Below are 26,013 nucleotides of genomic sequence, written 5' to 3' on the forward strand. Positions count from 1 at the left end.
CTATCTCAAACTAGATTATAACGGGTAGATGAATCCTTACAACACTCTACAACTCACTGCTAACATCATATCTTTCCTTTACTAAGCTTACTTAATCGAGCTAACTTATAACACAACTTGATAACATATTCTATCCACTTGGCATAGATAACTCTGAGACCTTATGGCACTTGCCAAAACTTCCACTAATGTCAACCTCTATGCTTCTGCTGCGCGACTCTAATATAATACTCATCTATTCTAATCAACTGCTTCCTCGACCTCATGGTTCATCCATAGAACCTTCACTTAGAGAAATCCTTCTATGCCCTAATGGGCGTCACTATTTTCAAACCCTTAGGCTTCTCACTAATCATCACTATCTTAATCTCATCTTCTTTCTATCTTTAAGTCACCGAAGTGCACTTACTGTGGCGTATCTGGGTAAAGATATCACACCTGCCAACCCACCCCTCGAGAGTGTTAGGCATCCCCCCTATTAAATCAGTCGCAATAGTACCTCGTGCACTTACTTCAGGTGTTCTCGGATATTCTACACCTCTCTTCTGGGGCTTGGGCTATCTACTATTTCAGATGTAGAAGTACATCATAACTCTTTAAGGGCATGTATACTCATAAATTCTTTATTGACACTGACCGACACTAACCCGCGAGTCCTAAAACACCTAAACCTTTACTCTGATACCATTAAATGTAATACCCTAGACCATTACGACACACAGTCGATCGATCTGGGTGCCACACAGAACCTACGGAGTGGCTGACCAAACTTTTTCTCAATCTCTTACTTGAAAATGACCATTTTAATAATCTTTTTCGGAATAAAATCATTCAAAAAATATAAAATGAAACTTTACACTAAAGCTCCAAAAAATAAAACATTTACATTTAAATTATTACAAATCGACTCTTAACTGACTTTACAACTGAGTTTATGAATATACATGCACTTCAAAACTTGATGACGTACTCTGCTCTGCACTGGATCTTGACCTTGGTTTCTCTAAGGCCTCTCAAATTTCTCGATCTACTAACCTGTCAACGGAAACATCCGAAGGCTGAGCTAACCAGCTCAACGCCACACTAACAACTAAAGCATACTAAGAGTGCATCACTAAAAGGCTCATGCTATCAGGTCTACTATTATGCTCTGCTTTTCTTTAGTGAGTATATTTGTATACTCACTCTCTATTCTATGGTAGACATCATGGTGTTGCTGAGAGGCTGCATCTTAGAGCTCATACACCCCTCTAGTCTACTGATGATATGGCCCCCTGAATATCTACATCAGACACTATATCCCTTACTAACCCACCCCTCGCGAGTGTCAGGCCTCGGCCTTATTTAGTAAGCTTAAAGTTCCTCGCGTACTCCCTAAGTATATATCCGAACTATATCTATACTTTCAAATCCACTAGCTTTCTAAAGAAACTTGGGTATCTTGGTCATTTCCTGAGCATTCAAACAAGGCTAGTCTTATTTCAGCATACTTTATTTTCGTTTCTATGTTTGAAATTACTCAATTATTGTTCTCACTTATAGTCTTATTTTGAAGTAATTATAAGCTTTTGGGAAACCTTACTCTAAATGTCTCTTTTTTATTTCTTAACACAAAGCCTTGGTATCTATACTGACCTTACAGTATCGATACTATATTTATAATTCTCCTTGCTCTAAAGCCTAAAACATAACTTCGATATTGATACTAGTTTTTCAATACCAATACCCTCACTTGCCTCTACAATACTTATTGCTTCACAACCCTCAACAAACCCTTAGTATCGATATTGACCTTACAGTATCGATACTCTCTCTACAGTATCGATACCCTACTCAAGGTATTGATACCCTAATGCTGAATTACTCGCTAAGAAAAGAGGAAGTATCGATACTCTTATGGGAGTATTGATATTGGGACCTTGGGTATCTATACTCCCTTGAGTACCGATACAAAAAATGGCTACTGGAATTCCGGTCTCGATACCAGGCCCTTTGGTTTCGATACTAGATACTTAGTATCGGTACTCCTTAAAGGAGTATCAATATTGGTCCTTAAAAACTCGATCTTAAGCTTCTCTCAAGAACAATATCAATATTGCTTTATGCAATATCGATACTAACCCTTAAAAAACATCCTTTATGGCATGAAAAGGCCATTGAATCTCCCTAACTTTACTACTTTAAGGTTTTCCAATGTATTATGAAGTCTTATTTGATCTTGGGGGTCATAAAGAAGACTTTCAAACATACTAATAACATCAAACATGAAATCTACCATTAAAACTTATTTATCATGCTTTAAACTAAACTTTTTAGCTTTCTTTCATTTCTAATGACCAAATAAGGGTAAGAAAGAGTTGTGAGTGTGATACATGGCCTCATTGGTTGCTAAAGCTTCTCTCAACTCAACTAGGAGCCACATTCCCTTTATCATTTGCTTTAGAACTTCACCTACATCTTTGGCTAATCAAAAACAAACTTAGGGTTACTAACTTGGCTATGTCTTAGGAACTATGTTAAAAACACTCTATATAACTCAAATTTACTAAAAACAACTTAAAACACTTGGTTTCTTCCAACACCCCAAAAACCTATTTTCTCAAACCTTACCTAAAACATAAGGTTTGGGGCTTGAAATGAAGCTTAGGGATGAGGATTAAGGTTCTTACCTTGGTTTCTTTAATCTAGGCATGAAATTCCTTAAATCTTTGATCTTTTGTTGGCCTTTAGAGAGGAAAAAACAAGAGTGAAGAGAAGATATTTTTGGGAAGCTTGGTTTGGTTTTTCACTTGAACTTTATGGAAATAAGGGAGTTTTAACCTTTAAAACCAACTATGGGTAAACTACACTTTTGGTCCCTTTCCTTATAACTCACTTTTAAAACCATCACTTGTCTAAACTCTTGGACCAACCTTAACCCCAAAACTCTCATAAACTAGTTTAAACTATCTTAGGAGGTCTAACTGGCTTGACTTATGGGTTTCGGGTTGACTCGAACTACTGACCCATGATACGGGACATTATAGTTTGTGTGGCCCGTCCTCTTAGAAAAATAAATGTTTGTATAGCCCAACAAGACTAGTTGTAGAACATTCAAGTTTATTATTATAGATACACCGAAAGTTTATCTTTATCAGTTTGATTTTAATATTAGGTTAATAATATTAGATATCACTGAACTTTGGGTGATGTACTGTTCATACCATTAAATTTCCAGTTTCTTAAAATTATAACACTGAATGTTGATTTTAGTTCTTCTTATATCACTAAATCATTAAATCGTTAATGAATCAGTGACTTGACTAATAATTCTAATGTGAGTGTCACACCAAAATAACATCGTCTTAATACAAATATTTGTGTGTGTATACATATATATATTATTTATAATATTCTAAATATAATATATTTTTCATATAAAAGTAGTATATATTAATATTATTTATAGTATATTTATATTATATACTAATATGTAAACAATATATTTTATATATTAATATTATTTATATTATATATAATACATTGATTTTGAAAAATGAATCTTTTATTTTTGTTACAATCTAATAAAAGCTTAAGTTTGTTGAATGGTTAAGTTCTATTATTTGTTTTCAAAAGATTCAAGATCAACATCCTTTAAATGTAATATTTTAATATTTTTAACCAATAAAATAACGTCATTTTTTTACAATTTAGACGTCAAAACAACTATGCCAAAATGAGACTGTTTTGGTCTGTTTGTCACATCGATAATCGTTAGCCACGTCACCGTATCATTAACTATTTAAGTGTTGATAATATAACTATTTAACGGGCTGATAAGATAATTTAAATGAAAATGAAAGTTAATTATATAATGGAAAAAATTAGAACTTTAATAATATAAACAATTTTAATGATATCTGGACTAGTTTATCCTTAATTTTATATGAATATTAAAAATATTTCTCTTACAAATACTGGCATGGTCTATTGTTGTTCCACACTATTTATATCCCTCCACCTATTTTTTTTATTAATTATTAGTTTTGTATTTTAGATTCTTAAACAGAATTTTAGTATATATAGTATCCACATAAAGAGCATGTATAATATATAATATATATATATATATATATATATATATATATATATATATATATATAATTTTAGTATATGTCAATGCGCTAAATTTGTAAGGGATACATAAAATATTTTTAGTAGTACAATTTCTTTGGATAGAGTAAAACAGTAACTTTTTAAAACAGAGCTGAAGCACAGCGGTTTACCCATTTATTTAAAAATAATAGTAAATTCACTACTCATTTGAAAAATAAATCAAAAGGTTATCGGTGAAGGATAAAAGCTATCGGATTGGCGTTCTCTCTAGCGAGATTTGACATTGAAGGATGTTATTGATCTTTTATTTCATGATTTTGTCGGTTCGTTTACGTTTGATCTTAATGTTTCGTTTACTTTTTAGGTGCTTGCAGACTTTGATCAATTTAGACTATTTTGTAATTTTTCTGCAAACACATGTTAATGTGTTTTTGCTTTCTTTAAATACTAATTTAAAACTTTCGTTGAACGAAAAAAGAAAAAAGAAAAAATATATATAGAACATAGAACATCAGTTGATGTTTGTTCTTGAATTATATAAGATGATTATAAGGTGGAATTTTTACCACTAAATTTGGGTTTAAATTCAATTGATGTTGAATGTAGGTAATTGTGAATGAGAAATTCTGTTATGTTGCTGGAAATTTAGCGAGAAGATTCTACTCTATGGGGTATGGCAAGTAATTCCATGATGATTGTGATATTCCCACTTTGATTTTGTGACTTGACTCTAAGTCTTAACGTTTCCGTTAATTCACATTTGGAATGGCTAATTAATTTGCATTAGAATTGTTTTCATTATTATAAATTTAGGGTAATTATAGGTGACAATATATATTTTAGAGACTTTCAACCGTTTGATAATGAACGTTTAAATATTATGTAATCGTTGGTACTCGAACATAAAACTTTTAAAGTTAATCATCATCCCTCTAACCGTTTAAGTCATTTGATTCTTGCAATTTACTTGGTATTATTTGTAGGAAAATGATGTACCACACAGAATTTTCATAACGGAAATATATATGTTTTGATCTCAAGTTTATCCCTTTTTTTTCTAATCTATTGGCACTAAAAATGTATATCCCAGTAAAGTGGTAATAAAATCTGAATATATTCTATTTTTAGAAGATTTTAGTATAAAGATTATTATTAAGAAAAATAATATAAAGTTAAACTTAAATTATTTATGATGAATCACGTGGAGTGTCGTGGGGAACAATTTTAAACAACTTTTAAATGTGGAAAAATGAGTCCATAGTGACTTGACTCGACTCTAAGTCTTAACGTCTTCATTAATTCACTATTGGAATGGTTAATTAATTTGTATTGGAATTGCTTTTTTTAAAATTAATTTAGGGAAATTACAGGTGATAATATATATTTTAGAGGCTCTCAACTATTTGATAATGAACCTTTAAATATTGGAATGTTTAAATATCCTGTAATCATTGGTACTCGAACATAAAACTTTTAAAGTTAATAATAATCTCTCTAACCGTTTAAGTCATTTGATTCTGGCAATTTACTTGGTATTATTTGAAGGAAAAGGATGTACCACACAAAATTTTCATAACCAAAATATATATGTTTTGATCTCAGGTTTATCCCTTTTTTCTAATCTCTTGGCACATAATTCTTTAATTTTTTATATTTTAAATCAATACTTTATTTTCAAAATAATTTTATAAAAAAACAAAATTATAAATATATCTAATAATTTTATATAATATTTAGTTTCAATAAATTAAAATTATGACCAAATTGATAGAATATATAAGTAACAGTGGCCAAATGCGTAATTATATCAAATATTTTTAAATATTAACGGTGAGTGGCTTAATTGAATACATTTAAATAGTTGAGAGATCTGATTGAAAAAATTTCAAAAATAATGGTCAAAATGAAAAGGAGCAATACTTAGGTGGTCATTGGTATAATTTACCCTTATCTTAAATAATTTACCTTTAACTTTTTAACTAATTTATAATTATATGTCGAGTCTTTAAATTTTAAATTTTTATAAATTAATTAAATTTATATAAATTAATTAATGGTGTTTACCATTGGTGTTGCTCATCGGTATTCATCGAATGTGGCATACATATATTAATCGAAATCTATATAGTTTGGCCTCAAATTTAACCCTTTTTTAGTCCTGTAAACGAACCAAACGCACACGAACGGAGGTATGTTCATGTTCGTTATAAACGAACAATTTTTTTTTTGTTCATGTTCGTTTATTAAGGAATATAGCTTGTTCATGTTCGTTCATTTAATAAATAAACGAACATAAACGAACACGAACGAACGAACATAAACGAACAACACAAACACAAAAAAAACTTATTCGAACACAACAAACGAATGTAAAAAAAGTAAACAACAAGAATAACAACTTAAAATTCATTAATATAACCTGCAACTTTAGCGTTAATTTATTCGAATACGAAAAAAAACATACATAAATTATAAATAAGTTATATGAACATAATAAACTCTTAAAGTTATTTTGTTCAACAAAACAATCTTCTTAAAATCCAAACAACCTTAATAATCTTCGTAACATATTTAACTTGCCCTCTGTTCGAACATAAATGAACATAAATGAACGAACATAAACGAACATATAATCGAACGTTCACGAACGTAAATGAACGAACGAGCCCTTTGTTCATGTTCGTTCATTTAATTAAACGAACGCAAAATCTTGTTCATGTTCGTTCATTTAATAAATAAACGCACATAAACAAACTTTTCGCCGCAGGTTCATGAACGGTTCTCTGAACGTTGAGTTCATTTACAAGCCTACTTTTTTTTAATCTCTTGGCACTAAAAATGGATTTCCCAGAGAACTAGTTATAGAACATTTAGATCCATTTGGTGTTTTCGTCTTTTTTTTTAAAAAAAAGGACTTGCAAGTGTTAAAATTGACAAGTTCGTCTCATTGAAGAGCTGAAGAATTTGAATTAAGTTCATTTAGATCCATTTAGAGTTTTTGGAGATTTTTATTTATTTTTAAAAGAATTGTATGCTTTTTAAAAAAAAGTACGTATAATTCTAAAAGTAATTTTATGATTTTAAGAAAATAAATTATGAATTTTTTTAGATTAAAAAAATCTAAATTTTTTAAAATATTTTAGAGTTAATATTAAAAATTCTAAAAATACCAAACTGTTACTTTAGTATATATTGTAATAAAATGTATGATTAATTTTTTGTACACTAGTGGTAAAAATAAAATTGTTATAATAAAAAATAAAATTTCATTGTCAACATATTAAATAATTATACATGAAAAATATATAATCTATATATTATAAAATTTAATAACTTTATGTACATAATATTTTGGTCATCATATATATATATATATATATATATATATATATATACTTTTTAACAAATCTGAGATAAATACAAGATAATATCTGTTCAGAGACTCAACCATTTGATAATGAACGTTCATAGCTCTGCATACGCGTTGTTGGAATCCGAGACATCAAATGAATAACAACAAATCTATTAACTATTTAAATCGTTTGGTTCATATATATATATATATATATATATATATATATATATATATATAATTGGAATAAACTTTTAATTAACATTTAGATATGAAATTGTGATCAAATCTGAAATGAAATAAACCCGATGTTTTTGCATTCATATTGTTTGTGTATTTATTAACACCAAAATAAGATTTAAATCTAATTATCTCTTTAATATAAAAAAATCTAATTATCTCTATATAATTGTCCTTTGTTGTATTATCTAATTAAAGTAATATTTTTAGAAAGTTTAATATTTTAATAATTTCTATCATGTAAATTTTGAGATATTTCAGTATTTGAAATATATATAATTTTATCATGTGATATTTTATGTTGTGTTTTAGATGTATATATAGATTTAAAATACGATATAAATATGGAATTAGTGATAATTCCTGGAGCTCAGGTCACTTTCATTTGGCATGCTCTTTTCAAACCAGAAATTGTACCTATTTAAGCATGCTCTTTTCTTCATCATCCAACTTCAAATCCCCTCTTCCTACTTTCTCTTTTCTTTGGCTTATTTCGTCTCAAAATCATGAAGTACAACCCATGCTCCCATCTAATTTCTGTTTTGTGGGTACGATGTTTCATAGTTTGCTCAGCGATAGCTGTCAGGAATCTCACCACCGATCAGTCTGCACTTGTCGAGTTTAAAGATGGCATTTTGGATCCTCAAAATGTATTGGCTAACAGCTGGAAGGCCTCTACTTCTGTTTGCAAGTGGGTTGGTGTTTCTTGTGGTTCCATCCATGAAAGAGTTGTAGCTTTGAATCTTACAAGCATGGATCTTACGGGTAACATCCCTCCGCACCTTGGGAATCTTTCATTTCTACGTTCTCTTGATTTGAGCAGCAACCATTTCAATGGCCATCTGCCTATAGAATTGGGACAGCTACATCGTTTGAGGGTCCTTCGATTAAGCTTCAACGGTCTTAATGGAGAGGTTCCATCGTGGCTTGGGAACTTGCACAGAGTTAAAATGTTGAAAATGTATAGTAATAATTTCACAGGCACAATCCCTCAAACACTTGTCAACATGTCCAATTTAGAGATCTTAAGTTTGGGAGCCAATCAACTGTTTGGTGAGATTCCATCTTCCATCTTCAGAATTACCTCTTTGAAAGGGATTTATCTTGACGATAATAGTCTTTCTAGAAGCTTGCCCGATGATTTGTGTGTCCATCTTCCAAATCTTGAGGTGCTCGAGTTGTATAGAAATGAATTATTCGGTAATATCCCATCAACTGTAGGAAAATGCAGCAACCTTCAATATTTGGCACTATTTTCTAATAAATTTAGTGGGACCATTCCAAGAAGCATTGGAAATATGACACGACTCAAAGAATTATATTTGGGAGTCAATAATCTAGAAGGTATGAGTTGTCACTTTTAAACACATTTTTTTATTTAAACTTTGATTCATAATAGATACGAAATGTAAGAATTTTTGTTTCCCTCGAACAAAATATTAAGTTTATAAATGAGTTCAAATATGATTAAAAGTTTAATATTTCTAGAAAATAAAAACGTCTTTGATTTTCATAAAAAATTCTAAGCTTTAACACTTGGATATTTCAACTATGATTACAGGTGAAATTCCGACTTGTATCTTCAACGTTTCTTCTCTCAATATTATTGATCTCTCTAGCAATAGTCTATCAAGTACTCTGCCTGATGATCTCTGTCACCATCTTCCCAAACTTGAAGAGCTTCATTTGCATTCAAATGAATTATCAGGTTCTCTTCCACTCAGCATAGATGAATGTTATAACCTTCGAGTTTTGTCATTAGCTTCTAATAAATTCAGAGGGATAATTCCAACAAATATTTGGAATTCAACCATGCTCCAAAGTATATATCTATATGACAACATTTTACAAGGTACGTTGTTTTCTTTTTAATACTTATCCCAAGTTCAGTAGCATTTACTTTAATTTATTTCTCCCTTTTTGGTCATATATGTCGTCGTCACTCGTCATACATAAGTGTAGACACCAAAAGTATCAAAATTAAAAGATGTAAATATCCTCTAAATATTTAAAATCAATGTAATAATTCATTGGGTAAAGTATACAAATGGTCTTTCGACTATAGGATGTTGCTTTGTTGAGTCCTTCGACTACTAAAAGTTACAAAATGGTTTCTTGACTATAAGATATTACTTTGTTGAGTCCCTCAACTATTAAAAGCTACAAAATGATAATCGGACTATTCATTATGTTTCAAACTCTTCCTTTTTTGTTAAAAAATTGACGGTAGTTTAAGTTGGACGTTATCATACTGACAGAGATATGATAATCGTTTAAGATTCTGCGATCAGATTTTATAATATCGAGTTAGAATGTTAACGTAAAATTCAAGTTATCGTCAATATTTAATGAAAAATGGCCAGTTTGGAACATAATGAATAATTAGGTGATCATTTTATAACTTTTAATAATCGATAGACTCAACAAATAATGTCTTATTATTATGGGACCATTTGTAGCTTTTAATAATCGGGGGACTCGACAAAATATTGTCCTATGGTCAAGGGACCATCTCTATACTTTACCGTAATTCATAATTGATTGATAATACATCAATACATTTAAAAAATTAAAGTAGATGACTATAATAGTAAATGATAATACATTGTAACCAATTAATGACATAGGAACTATTAATTCGTAATATATGGGTAAAAAGCACTATAAATAAATTAATGATAAGCTATGTATAATACATTCTAGAAGGTTTTAACGGAGAAAACTGATTAAAATATAAAAAAGAAAATGATTTAGCTTAAAATTAATAAATTAAAACTAAGTTTAAAATATTTGACATATATTTATTTAAATTTTTTTAAAATAAAATAAACGTAAAAAGAAAATATAATTATCATTATTGGCATTTTTTAAAAATATTTTATATTTAAGATATACTTATATTAATTTAACTGTAATTTCTATTAAACCTTGGGGAAGTTTGATTGCATTTCTTAGTGCATAAAATTTATTTTTATTTGACAAAGATTCGCAAAATAAATAAAAGTGGTTATGTAAATATTTTGTAAATTTGGCATTCAATGAATTTTTAAGCTGAAAAGTAATGTAAAGATTGGCTAGGATTTCAGTGTTTAGTTTGAATATCATGATATTTATATATACTAAAAGATGCAGTTTTAACAGGAAACTTGCCTCCCATGACCAACGCTCCAAAGCTTGAGAAGCTTGTTTTGTGGGGAAATAAACTCAGCGGAAACATTCCCCCCTATCTCCAATCCTTCCATGCTCAAGCGTCTATTCAAAACAATAATTTCTTCTCTGTCCCAATTCCAGATTCGCTTGGCCACTTAAGACATCTTGAAAGATTCCATGTCGGTGACAATAATTTGACCACAGAATCTGCTACTCATGAGTGGACCTTTCTTTCTTCTTTGGCTAATTATAGGAATTTGACATATATAGCGGTTCCGGGAAATCCATTGCAGGGAGTTCTTCCATCTTACATTGGGAACCTTTCGACATCCCTTCAATACTGTTATGCTTACAATTGTAACCTTAAAGGTAATTTAAGCAACATGTTGGTTTTAGCACTTGACTACAATGAATTGCGTGGATCTGCTCCCACATCAATAGGACGGCTGAGAAATCTCCAAGCTTTGTACCTTTTCTCTAATAAATTAGGAGGTCCCGTCTCAGAAAGCATATGTGGTTTGGAGAGATTATACCTCTTGTCTTTATCGTTCAATGAGCTGCATGGACCTATACACGCTTGTTTGAGTAATTTGACTTCTTTGAGGTATCTTTACCTGGCTTCCAACAAATTTACTTCTTCAATACCTTCAACTTTGTGGAATCTTAAAGATATCTTAGTATTAGATTTATCATCAAACTACCTCAACAATTCCCATGCTCTTGATGTTGGAGATTTGAGGAGTCTGTTGGAATTGAATTTATCAAGGAATCTGCTCACATGTGATATCTCATCTTCAATTGGGGGTCTTCTAACTCTGCTTTCATTAGACTTATCAAACAATAAGTTACATGGTCATATCCCTGAATCATTTGGTGGTTTGATTAGTTTGGGACTCTTGGATTTAAGCCATAACAATATCTCCGGAGCCATCCCCAAATCTTCGGAAAAACTTCAATTTCTAAATTATCTTAATGTTTCTTCCAATAGGCTTGAAGGAGAAATTCCAAGCAATGGATGTTTTCCAAACTTTTCCAGCACGTCATTCATGAACAATTTTGCACTTTGTGGTCCACCAAGATTGCTAGTCCCACCTTGCAAGAAAAACATCTCCACAAACTGATACATGCACCACACGCCCTAAAGCTAAGGATGAATTTACTATACCACTTGGCCCTATCACACGAGGTCGGACAAAACTTCTTAAAGACAAACTTCAAATCGCAGTTCAAGCATTCATCCATAAGGATCTAATAGCATCAGATTTGCAACAACTTTTTGAAGGGGATCCAGTTGTTATCCGGTCGACATGTCTTCTGGAGATACAACCGTCTATCTCTTATCTTTCCAACGGTTCTTGAATCGCATCAATCCGATATCGGGAACTCAAGATATGACCATTTTACTGAAGACGGTGCATGCATGAAATCCTATACGGGATTAATACGTTATTTTGTAAATATTACGAATTTTCAATATTTATATTGATTATTTGTAATATAATTTAATATAGGATGATTAATTATCTTTTAGGATCAGAATTATTATTTTATTAGGAATTAAGGTTGGGTTAAAACAATATTTTTAGTTATTATTATTTTATTAGGAATTAGAGTTAAAACATGTTTAGTTTATTAATATTTTATTCTTTAGTTATTTAGGACCTTTAGAATTCAGCCCCTATATAAAGGAGGCTTCATTCAACTTTGTAAATCAGATTTCTTTGATTAATAATACAACGAGAGTTCATTTTTGCAAGTGCTGATTGCCTTGTGCCTTCGAAGCTTCTTCTTCTGGAATTCTTTCAAGTTCTTGTGAGGGAAATTAATCTTCACACTCCAATTTGCCTTTTCATCGCGACTAGGAGGGTTGGTTAGAGCCATTTATCGAGTTTTCCTTTTCATTGCGACTAGGAGGGTTCGATAGGACACTTATCCATCTATTTTTCCACAAATCCATCTGCACCATCAATCATCTTTACCGTCCACCTTCGTAAGGGAGATCTTTTGATTTCTTTATTATCTTATCTTATTTTATTTTCAATTTCTTTATCTTTTTTTTTTATTTTGTTCTAATCTTATTGCCTTGAAGAAACCCTAAAGAATCCTAGTTACTGTTGCCACCTTCCCATATTCATCCCCTTTGTTCTTAATCGAGTCTAGAGTTTTTTAGGTTTGATTCTTCAACAAGAGCAACGTTCATTAACCCGCCACCGCTTCCCTATCAATTGGTATCAGATTTGGACCGATTCTTGGAAAGAAGCAAGCAATCTTCTTTGTTCTTGCACACAACACCGTCAAGGTACCCCAACGGAGCTAGTTCAGAGAATATTCATCGTTTCAGGTTATTTTTTTTTAATTTTAATTTAGATTCAAATCCTTCTTATTAGTTTGCTATTTTTTTTCAAAAAAAAAACAAAAAAGCCAAAATTTCAAAAAAAATTGCAAACAAAGGTATTTAGGGCTGATTTTATCCAGATATCATATTCGTCTTAAGTTTAATCTCCAGTCCAAAATTCACTTCGTTCAGAGTTCATTAGATCCTTCAAATACATCATTCAAGTTTTATCGGCAGATTCGGTCTAGAATATTGTCGAATTTCTTGAAAATTCTACAGGAGGAATTTTGTGGTGAAAATTTCCAGATTAAAACTACATATATTGGAGATCATTCACACAAAAAATCAGAATTTTTGGAGATCAATAACAACTTCGAACAAAGTGATCAAGAAAAACAGATTGTTTGAGGACTCACCGTTCAACAGAGTCTACTGGATACTACTGAAGGTATTTGATTCTAAAATTTTACAGGTGGTTTCTTGACGTATCGAAAGACATTAAAGAATTTTTCCAGAATTTTTGGATACCGGTAACCCCCTCAAAAACGTTGCTCAAGTTGATCCAGCGTTTTCTAGGTTTTCTGGTTTGGTCCTTTTTTTCTTTAACTCTTAGTGCTTTAGGTTCTTTTGTTTTTCCATGTTATTGTTCTTTTGCATTATCTAACACATTATCTTCCTTGTGTTAGTAGGACTAAAGAGTTTGCATACTTCTTCCTTCTTTGCATTCTTTTTCTCTTGGAGTCTAACCTTTGTTTGGCCTCTTAGAGCTTTTAGGTTTTTCTTATCGCCTTTGCTAGTAATCAAACTCCGATACGAACTGTGAAAGACTACTTGGTAAAATGAGTTTTAAAGAGTACAAGATCGGCTTACTTGCCTCTCGTTGTGTTACTTTCTTGGAGTGACTTGTGAGGTTTCTTGCTTTGTTAAATTTATTTTCTTTTATTTTTATTCTACTTTAAAATCTTCTTTTGAGTGTTATAATTGCAGGATGGGCGACAATAACAATGAGACACTTACGGCCATCTTAGCCGCACTTGAAAGACTCACAACTCAATTTGATCAACTTAACAATGCCTTGAGAGAACGACAAGAACTACAACTGGATCTACCAAACCAGAATCCAAGGCCAAATAATGCTGAACTTTTGGCCCCCAGGCGAGCACAACCACGTTTTCAAACACCCGAACTCTTTGCAAAACCAAAGTTCACGATCCCGTCTTTTAAAGGAGACTACGATCCATACAAGTACATTGATTGGGAAGGAAAATTTGATCTCTTGTTCGCATACCATGACTGCCCCCAAGCTGAACAAGTTCCCCTCATCACCTTGGAATTTGAAGGATATGCTCACACTTGGTGGATGCAAACAAGGAAAAAGATCGACAGCTACCAAATTCAACCAATCACTTCTTGGACCGAACTCAAACATGCCATGAGGAACCGATTCCTACCGACACATTATACACGAGAAGTTAAACAACGACTACACCGACTTCGACAAGGTAGAAGTTCAGTTGAAGATTACTACAAGGAGATGCAATCCTTACTCAATAGGGCTAACATAACTGAAGAAGAAGAGGACACCATGTCAAGATTCGTCGTCAGCTTGAACTCAAACATCACTGATCTTCTTGACCTCCATGGGTACGAAAACCTCGAAGATACACTGAAGAAAGCAATGACAATCGAAGCACAAATACAAAGGAGATTCCGATTCAGAGAACATTACCAAGGTACTTCATTCTCTTACCAAGGTAATTCTTAAAATCCTTCCTCATCTTCTACTCCATCTTCTCAAAAAAAATCGAGAGATGACAAACTCGACAAAGAGAAACAACGACCAGCAAAGAATGAGACACTTCCAGCCCCTAAAGACGACACCGGAGCAAGAGACATCAAGTGTTTTAAATGCTCAGGAAGAGGCCATATCAGCCGCAATTGTCCAAACACGAGGACCTTAACCATACTAGGTGATGGATCTTACAATTCTGACTCCGATGACGACATCGCCGACATTCCAGTACATGTCGAAGCCAAAGAAGATAGTGATGACTATGGAAGCGATGAGTACAATGGCACAATCTTGGTGATCCGTCATACATTGAACATCCAAGCATCCGACGAGTCTGACATACAACGTTCCAACATCTTCCACACACACTGCCTAATCAAGGAACAACCATTCTCCATCATCATTGACAATGGTAGTTGTGTCAACGTCATTAGCTCCAACGTTGTTGAATCACTCAAACTTCCTTGCCAACGACATCCAAAACCTTATTGCTTACAATGGCTTAATGAGAGTGCCGAGATGAAGGTGGTTAAACAATGCCTCGTTAATATCAAGATAGGAAAGTATTGTGATGACGTATGGTGTGATGTAATTCCGATGCAAGCATCCCACATTCTCCTAGGACGGCCTTGGCAATACGACAACGACGTCACATATTATGGTTGAAAGAACACTTACACAATTCCAATAAAAGGTAAACCGTTCCGACTTAACCCCCTACCCCCCAAAGAGATTCTCATAGATCAACAACGAATTCTCAAGGAAATAGGGAATTTGAAACAAAAGGCAAAAGAGGTCACAACCGATAAAAGCCAAACAAATGACCCACGGGTGGTGAGTGAACCTCAATGTGAAAATAAAAGAGTGTCTCAAAACATTTATGCGAGTGCAAAAGTTATGAGAGAGACCCTTTTTCAAAATAGGTCGTGCATTCTAGTTCGTTTCAAGGACTCCATTTTATCAACTATCACTAACATCACAGATTCGCCTACTGTGTTTTCTTCTCTATTACAGGAGTTTCAAGATGTCTTAAGCAACCCACCGGATGGTTTGCCACCTACAAGAGGAATCGAACATCAAATCGATTTTATCCCTGGATCAACCATACCAAACCGCCCCGCTTACCGATGCAATCCTGAGGAAACGAAGGAATTAGAACGATAAATAGATTCATTATTACAAAAAGGACACATCCGTGAGAGTCTTAGTCCTTGTGCAGTTCCCGTCATTCTATTTCCAAAAAAAGATGGCACATTCTGAATGTGTGTAGATTGTCGACCTATCAATCGGATAACAATCAAGTATAGGCATCCTATTCCACGCCTAGATGATATGTTGGATGAACTACATGGTGCAAGTATCTTCACCAAAATTGACTTGAAGAGTGGTTACCATCAAATTCGAATGAAAAAAGGAGACGAATAGAAAACATCATTCAAGACAAAGTTCGGCTTGTATGAATGGCTTGTTATGCCCTTTGGACTCACAAACGCTCCAAGCACCTTCATGAGATTAATGATACACGTTCTTAAGGAGTTTATAGGTAAATTTGTTGTCGTTTACTTTGATGACATTCTTATATACTCATCTTCTCTTAATTCTCATGTCATTCATGTTCGAATGGTTCTCGAAGTTCTTCGACGAGAACATTTATATGCTAACATGGATAAGTGTGTGTTTTGCAGTGATAAGCTTATGTTTTTAGGCTTTATAGTTAGTGTAAAGGGTATTCATGTAGATAAAGAGAAGGTCAAGGCAATTCAAGAATGGCCCACGCCTACTTCCATCACCGAGGTAAGATCTTTTCATGGTTTGGCAAGTTTCTACCGTCGCTTTGTCAAAGATTTCTCAACCATTGCTGCACCATTAACCGAGATCATCAAAAAGTCAGTTGAATTCAAATAGGGACCACTACAACAAAAAGCTTTTGAACTTCTTAAAGATAAGTTATGTTCTTCCCCTATTCTTCGTCTTCCCAATTTTTCTAACACCTTTGAGCTAGAATGTGATACTTCAGGCATAGGCATTGGTGCCGTCCTCATGCAAGAAAGACAACCTATCGCTTACTTTAGTGAAAAGTTAAAAGGTGCACAATTGAACTACTCTACCTACGACAAGGAACTTCTTGCACTCGTCCGAGCACTCGAAGTGTGGCAACATTATCTTCTCCCTAAAGAGTTTGTCATTCACACGGATCATGAATCACTCAAATGGTTAAATGGACAAGGTAAGTTAAACAAACGACATGCTCGATGGGTTGAGTTCATTGAATCTTTTCCTTACATCATCAAATACAAACAAGGGAAAGATAACATTGTAGCTGATGCATTATCTCGACGATACACACTTATCACTCGAATGCATGCTACTGTTCTGGGTTTTGCACATATCAAAGAACATTATCCTAACGATCCAGATTTTTCTGAGATTTATAAACAATGTGTAAAAGGTGCTTTTAACAAGTTTTATCTTGTAGATGGCTTTCTTTTTCGCATGAACAGGTTGTGTATACCACAAGGCTCTTTGCGAGAGTTCTTGGTTCACGAGTCACATGCCGGAGGACTTATGGGACACTTCGGTATTCACAAAACACTTGATATGGTCATGGAACACTTATTTTGGCCGCATATGCATAAAACATTGGAAAAGATTTGTGCATCATGCATCACGTGCAAACAAGCAAAGTCAAAGGTAAATCCTAATGGTTTGTACACGCCTTTACCAATTTCTTCTTCTCCTTGGATCGATTTATCGATGGATTTTTTACTTGGCTTACCCCGCACTAAGAAAGGATGAGATAGTATTTTTGTGGTTATGGACAGATTCTCAAAGATGGCACACTTCATTCCTTGCCATAAAACGGACGATGCCACACATATTGATGATTTATTCTTTCGAGAAATTGTCCACCTTCATGGCATTTCTCGCACCATTGTGTCCGATCGTGACACTAAGTTTATAAGCCACTTTTGGAAGGTATTGTGGGGTAAGATTGGCACAAAACGTCTCTATTCCACTTCTTGTCATCCTAAAACCGATAGACAAACCGAAGTAATAAATCGGATTCTAGGATCTTTGCTAAGAACTGTGGTAGATCAGGTTGTCAGTTTAGATGGTGAAAAGAAGGCTGCCCTTGTCAAAGACATTCACGCCAAATCCAAACTCAAGATGGAGAAAACCTACGAGGCAATCGCAAACCGAGTTAAAAAGGGCCGACGACATGTCACTTTTGAACCAGGAGATTGGGTATGGGTTCACATGAGAAAAGAAAGGTTCCTGACACAAAGGAAATCCAAGCTAGACCCACGAGGCGATGGCCCATTCCAAGTCCTTGAACGAATCAATGACAACGCCTACCGCATTGATCTTCCCGGTGAGTATAACGTGAGTGCATCCTTTAATGTTTCTGACTTATCTCATTTTGATATTTTAGATTCGTGGACGAATCCTTTTAAGGAAGGGGGAGATGATACATGCACCACACGCCCTAAAGCTAAGGATGATGAATTTACTATACCACTTGGCCCTATCACACGAGGCCGGACAAAACTTCTTAAAGACAAGCTTCAAATCGCAGTTCAAGCATTCATCCGTAAGGGTCTAATAGCAGCAGATTTACAACAACTTTTTGAAGGGGATCCAATTGTTATCCGATCGACATGTCTTCTGGAGATACAACCGTCTATCTCTTATCTTTCCAACAGTTCTTGAATCGAATCAATCCGATATCGGGAACTTAAGATATGGCCATTTTACTGAATACGATGCATGCATGAAATCCTATACGGGATTAATACGTTATTTTGTAAATATTACGAATTTTCAATATTTATATTGATTATTTGTAATATAATTTAATATATGATGATTAATTATCTTTTAGGATCAGAATTATTATTTTATTAGTAATTAAGGTTGGGTTAAAACAATATTTTTAGTTATTATTATTTTATTAGGAATTAGAGTTAAAACATGTTTAGTTTATTAATATTTTATTCTTTAGTTATTTAGGACCTTTAGAATTCAGCCCCTATATAAAGGAGGCTTCATTCAACTTTGTAAATCAGATTTCTTTGATTAATAATACAACGAGAGTTCGTTTTTGCAAGTGCTGATTGCCTTGTGCCTTCGAAGCTTCTTCTCCTGGAATTCTTTCAAGTTCTTGTGAGGGAGATTAATCTTCACACTCCAATTTGCCTTTTCATCGCGACTAGGAGGGTTGGTTAGAGGCATTTATCGAGTTTGCCTTTTCATTGCGACTAGGAGGGTTCGATAGGACACTTATCCATCTATTTTTCCACAAATCTATCTGCACCATCAATCATCTTTACCGTCCACCTTCGTAAGGGAGATCTTTTGATTTCTTTATTATCTTATCTTATTTTATTTTCAATTTCTTTATCTTTTGTTTATTTTGTTCTAATCTTATTGCCTTGAAGAAACCCTAAAGAATTCTAGTTACTGTTGCCACCTTCTCCTATTCATCCACTTTGTTCTTAATCGAGTTTAGATCTTTCTAGGTTTGATTCTTCAACAAGAGCAACGTTCATTAACCCGCCACCGCTTCCCTATCACAAACTCCAAGATGATGATAGTGCATGCTTTAAGGTATGGTTTACCTGCATTTGGGATTGTCATTGTACTAATAGTCTTTAACTATTATGTACAGAAAACGCCAAAGTAAGAGTACAACTCTACCAGTTAAGGATGATTCACCGTCTTTGAAAAATTGGAGAAGAATTTCACAAGCTGAACTTTCACAAGCAACCGATGGATTTGGGGAAAGCAATTTTCTTGCTTCAGGGAGTTTCGGATATGTATATAGAGGAAGACTTTCAGATGGAATGGAAGTAGCAATTAAAGTCTTCAATTTGCAGATAGAAGGAGCATTTAGGAGCTTTGACATTGAATGTGAAGCATTGCGTAATATAGTTCATCGGAATCTTGTCAAGATCATTACTTGCTGCTCTAATGTCGAGTTTAAAGCCTTGGTGCTTGATTTCATGTCTAATGGAAGCCTTGAGAATTAGTTACATTCTGAAAACTATTCTCTTGATATCTTACAAAGGATGAACATAATGATTGATGTTGCAACAGCTCTAGAACATCTCCATACTGGACATGCAACACCAGTAATTCATTGCGACCTAAAACCGAGTAATATTCTACTTGATGATGACATGGTTGCACATGTGGGAGATTTTGGCATTGCCAAATTGTTGGGAGAAGGTGATGTAATGAAACATACCATGACTCTTGCAACTATCGGTTATATGGCTCCAGGTGAATTTGAGTTTTTTTTAATGATAATTTTTCCTTTCTCTCCCTTTTATACTCTTTCATGTGTATGTGTACATATAATTGGATAAGGCATTTCAGAAATAATTAAGAATTAACAAGGCTTTGATTATGCTTGAAATGAAGAATTCGGATCAGCAGGAATTGTTTCTATAAAATGCGACATTTATAGTTAGAGAAAATAACCTCAGTGACCAAAAATCCCAGATAATATACGATTTTGACCAATTTTTTTTGGATTTGCGAAAATGACCACGACCACGACCACGACCACGACCCGAGACGAGACGGCGGCGGCGCGCGAGAGTCCCCCTTGTTCTCTTCCACTCAACAAGGAAGTGGGAAATTCAAGCCTTAAATACTATTCCCAATAGTGTTTCCAATACTATGTGGGATTGAGCATTACCAACACCATAGAATCTTAGTTCCCGACCACCACTTTACTAATCAAAGAGACCGAAATATGAAGGGACTGTTAAACTGCATACATAAGCATCTGTTGAGTGGAACCATAAAACATAGAGAATATTAATTTGTTCAACCAATAGGGTGGTTACAATCAATACATAGAGAATATTGCATGTTGGCATAATTTTGATTGAATGGAAAACAAAACGGTCCATATTGTCAATGGCAGCGACATGCTGATAACTTTACAATAATTGATGCATTATTGATTCATATGTAATTTGGGGAGGTGATAGAATGAGACGTCTAGATATTGTCAATTGTAACTGTTAGGTATGGCTCATAAATATACCAGTAAAGAGGACAGGAGATGGAGCGGAGTGAGCGAAGCGAACATCAACTGTCCTTACAAAGAAAGTCTCATTGTGGGGTTACGAATTATGTGGGTTGGGGGTGCGGGGGCGCAGCCTCCGCGGTACGGTACAGGGTTAATTTTGTAATTATGTACCAGGGTTTTCTATTATAAATAGAGATGTAACCTAGACCTAAAATATCATTGAATAAAAACTTCTAGCGCCGCCTAGGCACCGAGGACGTAAGCACATTGCCGAACCTCGTAAAATTCTCGTGTTCTTTTGTTTTCTTTACCCGTTTTCGTCAACAATTGGTATCAGATGTCAGGAGCAAAATTCAAAGTCGCGAAATTCGATGGTCAGGGTAACTTCGGATTATGGCAAACGAGGGTGAAGGATCTATTGGCGCAGCAAGGGATCTTGAAGGCTTTGCGATCTACAAAGCCGACGTCGATGGATGAGGAAGATTGGGAAGAATTGCAGCAGCGAGCGGCAGGAACCATACGATTATGCTTGGCGGACGAGGTCATGTATCACGTCATGCATCTATCGTCTCCAGACGAAATTTGGAGGAAGTTGGAAAGTCAGTTTATGTCCAAATCCTTAACGACAAAACTGTATCTGAAGCAGCGGCTGTATGGGCTGAAGATGCAGGACGATCACGATTTGGCGCAACACGTGAATGTCTTCAATCAAATCGTTTCTGATCTGGCTCGGCTTGATGTGAAAATTGAGGATGAAGACAGAGCGATGATTCTGTTGTGTTCGTTGCCTCCCTCTTACGAACACATGGTGACTACTCTTACATATGGGAAAGAGACTATCAATGTTGAGGAGATTACTGCAACCTTGTTGGCTCACAACCAGCGGAAGCAGAATGCAGGGGAAAGCTCTCAAGCCGATAGCTTATATGTCAAGGGTAATCGAGACCGTGGACGGAAGCCAGAGAAGGCAGGGTCCGGGAAGCGGAATTCCAGATCCAAATCCAGGGATAAGAAGACGATTCACTGTTGAAAAAGCAGACTGATGAGAAGCGTGATGGCTCATCCAAGTCTGTGAACGTGGTCGAGGATGATAATTCTGATTGCAGTGAGGGTGATATGCTTTCTATTTCAACGACACAATTGACGGATGCTTGGATTCTTGATTCTGGATGTTCTTATCACATCACGCCAAATAGGGAATGGTTTTCGACATACAGGTCGGTTAATTCTGGTTCGGTTTATTTGGGTGATGATCGATGTTGCAATATTGTTGGTATTGGTGATGTCAGAATTAAGATGCACGATGGCTCCGTTCGGACGTTGAGTGGTGTTCGACATATCCCAGACTTGAAGAAGAATTTGATTTCCTTGGGCACTTTGCACAAGAATGGTTTTATCCCTAAGGCTGACGAGGATAGGGAAACCATTCGGATTGTTAAAGGAGCATTGACTGTGATGAAAGGCAAGATGACTGCAGGGAATATCTACAGATTGTTAGGGAGTACCGTTGCAGGTGGAGTTCACTCTGTTGAGTCCTGTGATGATACGACAAAATTGTGGCATATGCGCCTTGCTCATCTTAGTGAACGTGGTATGGCAGAATTACACAAGAGAAACTTGTTGCATGGTGTCAAAAGTTGTAAGCTCGACTTTTGCAAGTATTGTGTTCTTGGTAAACAGACTAAAGTCCGTTTCAAGACTGCGAAGCACACAACTCAAGGGATTCTTGATTATGTGCATTCTGATGTATGGGGGCCTTCCACGACATCGTCTTTGGGTGGATCTAGGTACTATGTTACTTTTATTGATGATTTTTCACGGAAAGTTTGGGTGTATTTTTTGAAACAGAAATCTGAAGTTTTTGAGAAGTTCAAGCTGTGGAAAGCTGAGGTAGAAAACCAAACAGGACGAAAAATCAAGTGTTTGCGGTCTGACAATGGTACGGAGTACACAGATTCACAGTTCCTACAATTCTGTAAGGAGCATGGGATTCAGAGGCATTTTACAGTGCGCTAGACACCACAACAGAATGGTGTTGCGGAACGAATGAACAGGTCGTTGAATGAAAGAGCCAGATGTTTGCGGTTGAATGCGGGGCTTCCCAAACACTTCTGGGCTGAGGCTGTTAACATGGCGTGTTACCTTATCAACAGATCGCCAAGGGCATCGCTGGCTGGGAAAGTTGCAGAAGAGGTATGGACTGGTCATGATGTTAGTTTTGATAACTTACGGATTTTTGGTTGTCCTGCTTATGTGCATGTACCTGCTGATGAGAGATCCAAACTTGATGCAAAATCGAAGGAGTGCATTTTTCTTGGTTACAAGAAAGGTGTCAAAGGATTCAAGTTCTGGGATCCAGTTGCGAAGAAAGTTGTGATTAGTAGAGATGTCGTTTTTGATGAACAATCCATGTTGCAGCAGAAGCAAGACACGACAGTGGTGGATTTCGAGCAGTTTCCAGTTGAGAAACCAGAAACTTCTCAACCGACTTCTGGTGGTTCCACTACGGATGATTTACAGGATTATAATCTCGCCAGAGACAGGGTGAGACGGACGAATATAAAGCCTCCGAACAGATTGGGTTTTGAAGACTTGGTATCTTTTGCACTTATTGTTAGCAGTGATGATCCGGTTACTTTTCATGATGCCGTTACTAGTCAAGAAAACGACAAGTGGATGGCAGCCATGGTTGAGGAGATGGAGTCTTTGAATCACAATCGCACATGGGAGTTAGTTCCCCTTCCTGAGGGTAAGAAGCCAATTGGTTGCAAATGGGTGTATAAGAAGAAACCAGTAGTAACAGAAAAAGAGGGGGAGAAGTTCAAGGCTCGTTTGGTAGCGAAGGGTTTTTCACAGCAGAAAGGAGTTGATTATGATGAAATCTTTTCTCCTGTGGTCAGGCACACTTCAATCCGAGCAGTACTTGCATTGGTGGCTAGTTGGGATTTGCATTTAGAGCAGATGGATGTTAAAACTGCTTTTTGCATGGTGATTTAGAGGAGCAGATCTACATGCGGCAACCTGAAGGTTTCACTCAACCTGGAAACGAGCATTTAGTTTGCAGATTGAAGAAATCTTTGTACGGGTTGAAACAGTCTCCGAGACAGTGGTATAAACGGTTTGACTCCTATATGATCAAGATTGGCTACAACCGATGTGAGTATGATTGTTGTGTCTATGTTAAGAGCCTTGATGATGGTTCTTTTATTTTTCTATTACTGTATGTTGATGATATGTTGATTGCTGCGAAGAACATGGATGATGTTATCGGTTTGAAAACTTTATTGAGTCAGGAATTTGATATGAAAGATTTAGGTGCTGCAAAGAAAATTCTTGGAATGGAAATTTGCAGGGACAGAGACTCAAGGAAACTGCGGCTATCTCAACGGGGTTATGTTGAGAAAATGCTAGAAAGGTTTGCGATGAGCAGCGCAAAACCAGTTGGCACTCCATTGGCGAATCACTTTAAGCTCTCATCAGAACAGTGCCCCAAGACAGATAAGGAAGCTGAAGATATGGCAAAGGTTCCGTATTCTAATGCTGTTGGCTGCTTGATGTATGCGATGGTATGTACTCGTCCTGATTTAGCTCATGCTGTTAGTCAAGTTTGTAAGTACATGTCTAAACCTGGTAAGCAACATTGGGAAGCAGTCAAGTGGATCTTTCGGTACTTAAAGGGTACTGTGGGACATGGAATTGTTTTTGGGAGTCAGTGGGATAATCCTTTGGTTGTAGGATATGTGGATTCAGACTATGCAGGTGACTTGGATAATAGAAGATCTACGACAGGGTATGTCTTTACTCTTGGTGGAGGGCCTATTTGTTGGAAGTCTACTGTTCAATCTATTGTGGCTCTATCTACAACTGAAGCTGAGTACATGGCAGCGGCTGAAGCTGCAAAAGAAGCTTTATGGCTTACTGGTTTAGTGAAGGAGTTGGGTGTTCAACAAGGTGGAGTTCAGTTGCTTTGTGATAATCAAAGTGCTATTCACTTGGCTAAGAATCAGGTGTATCGTGCTAGAACTAAACATATTGATGTAAGGTTCCACAAGATCAGAGAGTTGGTTGCATCTGGAGAGGTTTTGTTTCAGAAGGTACATACTGATGAAAATGCCGCTGATATGTTCACTAAGCCAGTTACGACAGACAAGTTCAAGCATTGCTTGGACTTGTTGAATGTTTCGAGTTGTTAAAGAATCAAGGTAACCCAACCCATATTGAATTTTCAAGAGGCAGGATATTCGCCAAGGTGGAGATTTGTTAGGTATGGCTCATAAATATACCAGTAAAGAGGACAGGAGATGGAGCGGAGTGAGCGAACATCAACTGTCCTTACAAAGAAAGTCTCGTTGTGGGGTTACGAATTATGTGGGTTGGGGGTGCGGGGGCGCAGCCCCCGCGGTACGGTACAGGGTTAATTTTGTAATTATGTACCAGGGTTTTCTATTATAAATAGAGATGTAACCTAGACCTAAAATATCATTGAATAAAAACTTCTAGCGCCGCCTAGGCACCGAGGACGTAAGCACATTGCCGAACCTCGTAAAATTCTCGTGTTCTTTTGTTTTCTTTACCCGTTTTCGTCAACAGTAACTTCACTTTATAATTGATATGTTTCAACTGTGGATGCATTGTTTTAAAATTTTGTAAACTAAAGGTGCATTCATCTCCACCCTAATTTGATTTTCACTAATTATTTCTAACGCTTACTAATTGTTCAAAGAAAGTATTTAAGCATAAAACATTTACCTTGCCTCTTCTGCATCCATTTCTTTTTTTTTATACAAAAATTACTCTATTTAAAATGACAATTAATTTTAAGTTGTGTCAGGAAAACTCTATATTATTATTATAAACATTTTAATTACTCTATATTTAAAATGACTATCAAACGGTTTTGATATATGGTCGGGAACTAAGATTCTATGGTGTTGGTAATGCTCAATCCCACATAGTATTGGAAACACTATTGGGAATGGTATTTAAGGCTTGAATTTCTCACTTCC

General features: G+C 35.2%; 1 protein-coding gene and 1 long non-coding RNA gene across 2 annotated transcripts in view; one reads left to right on the plus strand and one right to left on the minus strand.

Annotated features, from left to right (window-relative positions):
- The first annotated feature begins 8,151 nt into the window (after positions 1-8,151).
- Positions 8,152-26,013, plus strand: part of LOC120143422 (probable LRR receptor-like serine/threonine-protein kinase At3g47570) — a 61,843-nt gene continuing 43,981 nt past the window's right edge. The window contains exon 1 of the mRNA XM_039157751.1: positions 8,152-9,031. Within this exon, the coding sequence (XP_039013682.1) occupies positions 8,194-9,031 (838 nt within the window). The 5' untranslated portion in view covers positions 8,152-8,193. The remainder of the gene's footprint in view (positions 9,032-26,013) is intronic.
- Positions 11,799-19,698, minus strand: LOC120143425. The gene is made up of 3 exons (XR_005517933.1): positions 19,544-19,698; positions 15,252-15,254; positions 11,799-11,954 (listed from the first exon to the last, which is right to left on the minus strand). It is a non-coding gene; the product is annotated as an uncharacterized LOC120143425 (long non-coding RNA).

The sequence above is a fragment of the Hibiscus syriacus genome, unplaced genomic scaffold (genome assembly GCF_006381635.1).
Source record: "Hibiscus syriacus cultivar Baekdansim isolate YM2019G1 unplaced genomic scaffold, ASM638163v2 tig00110847_pilon, whole genome shotgun sequence".
Lineage (NCBI taxonomy): Eukaryota > Viridiplantae > Streptophyta > Magnoliopsida > Malvales > Malvaceae > Hibiscus > Hibiscus syriacus.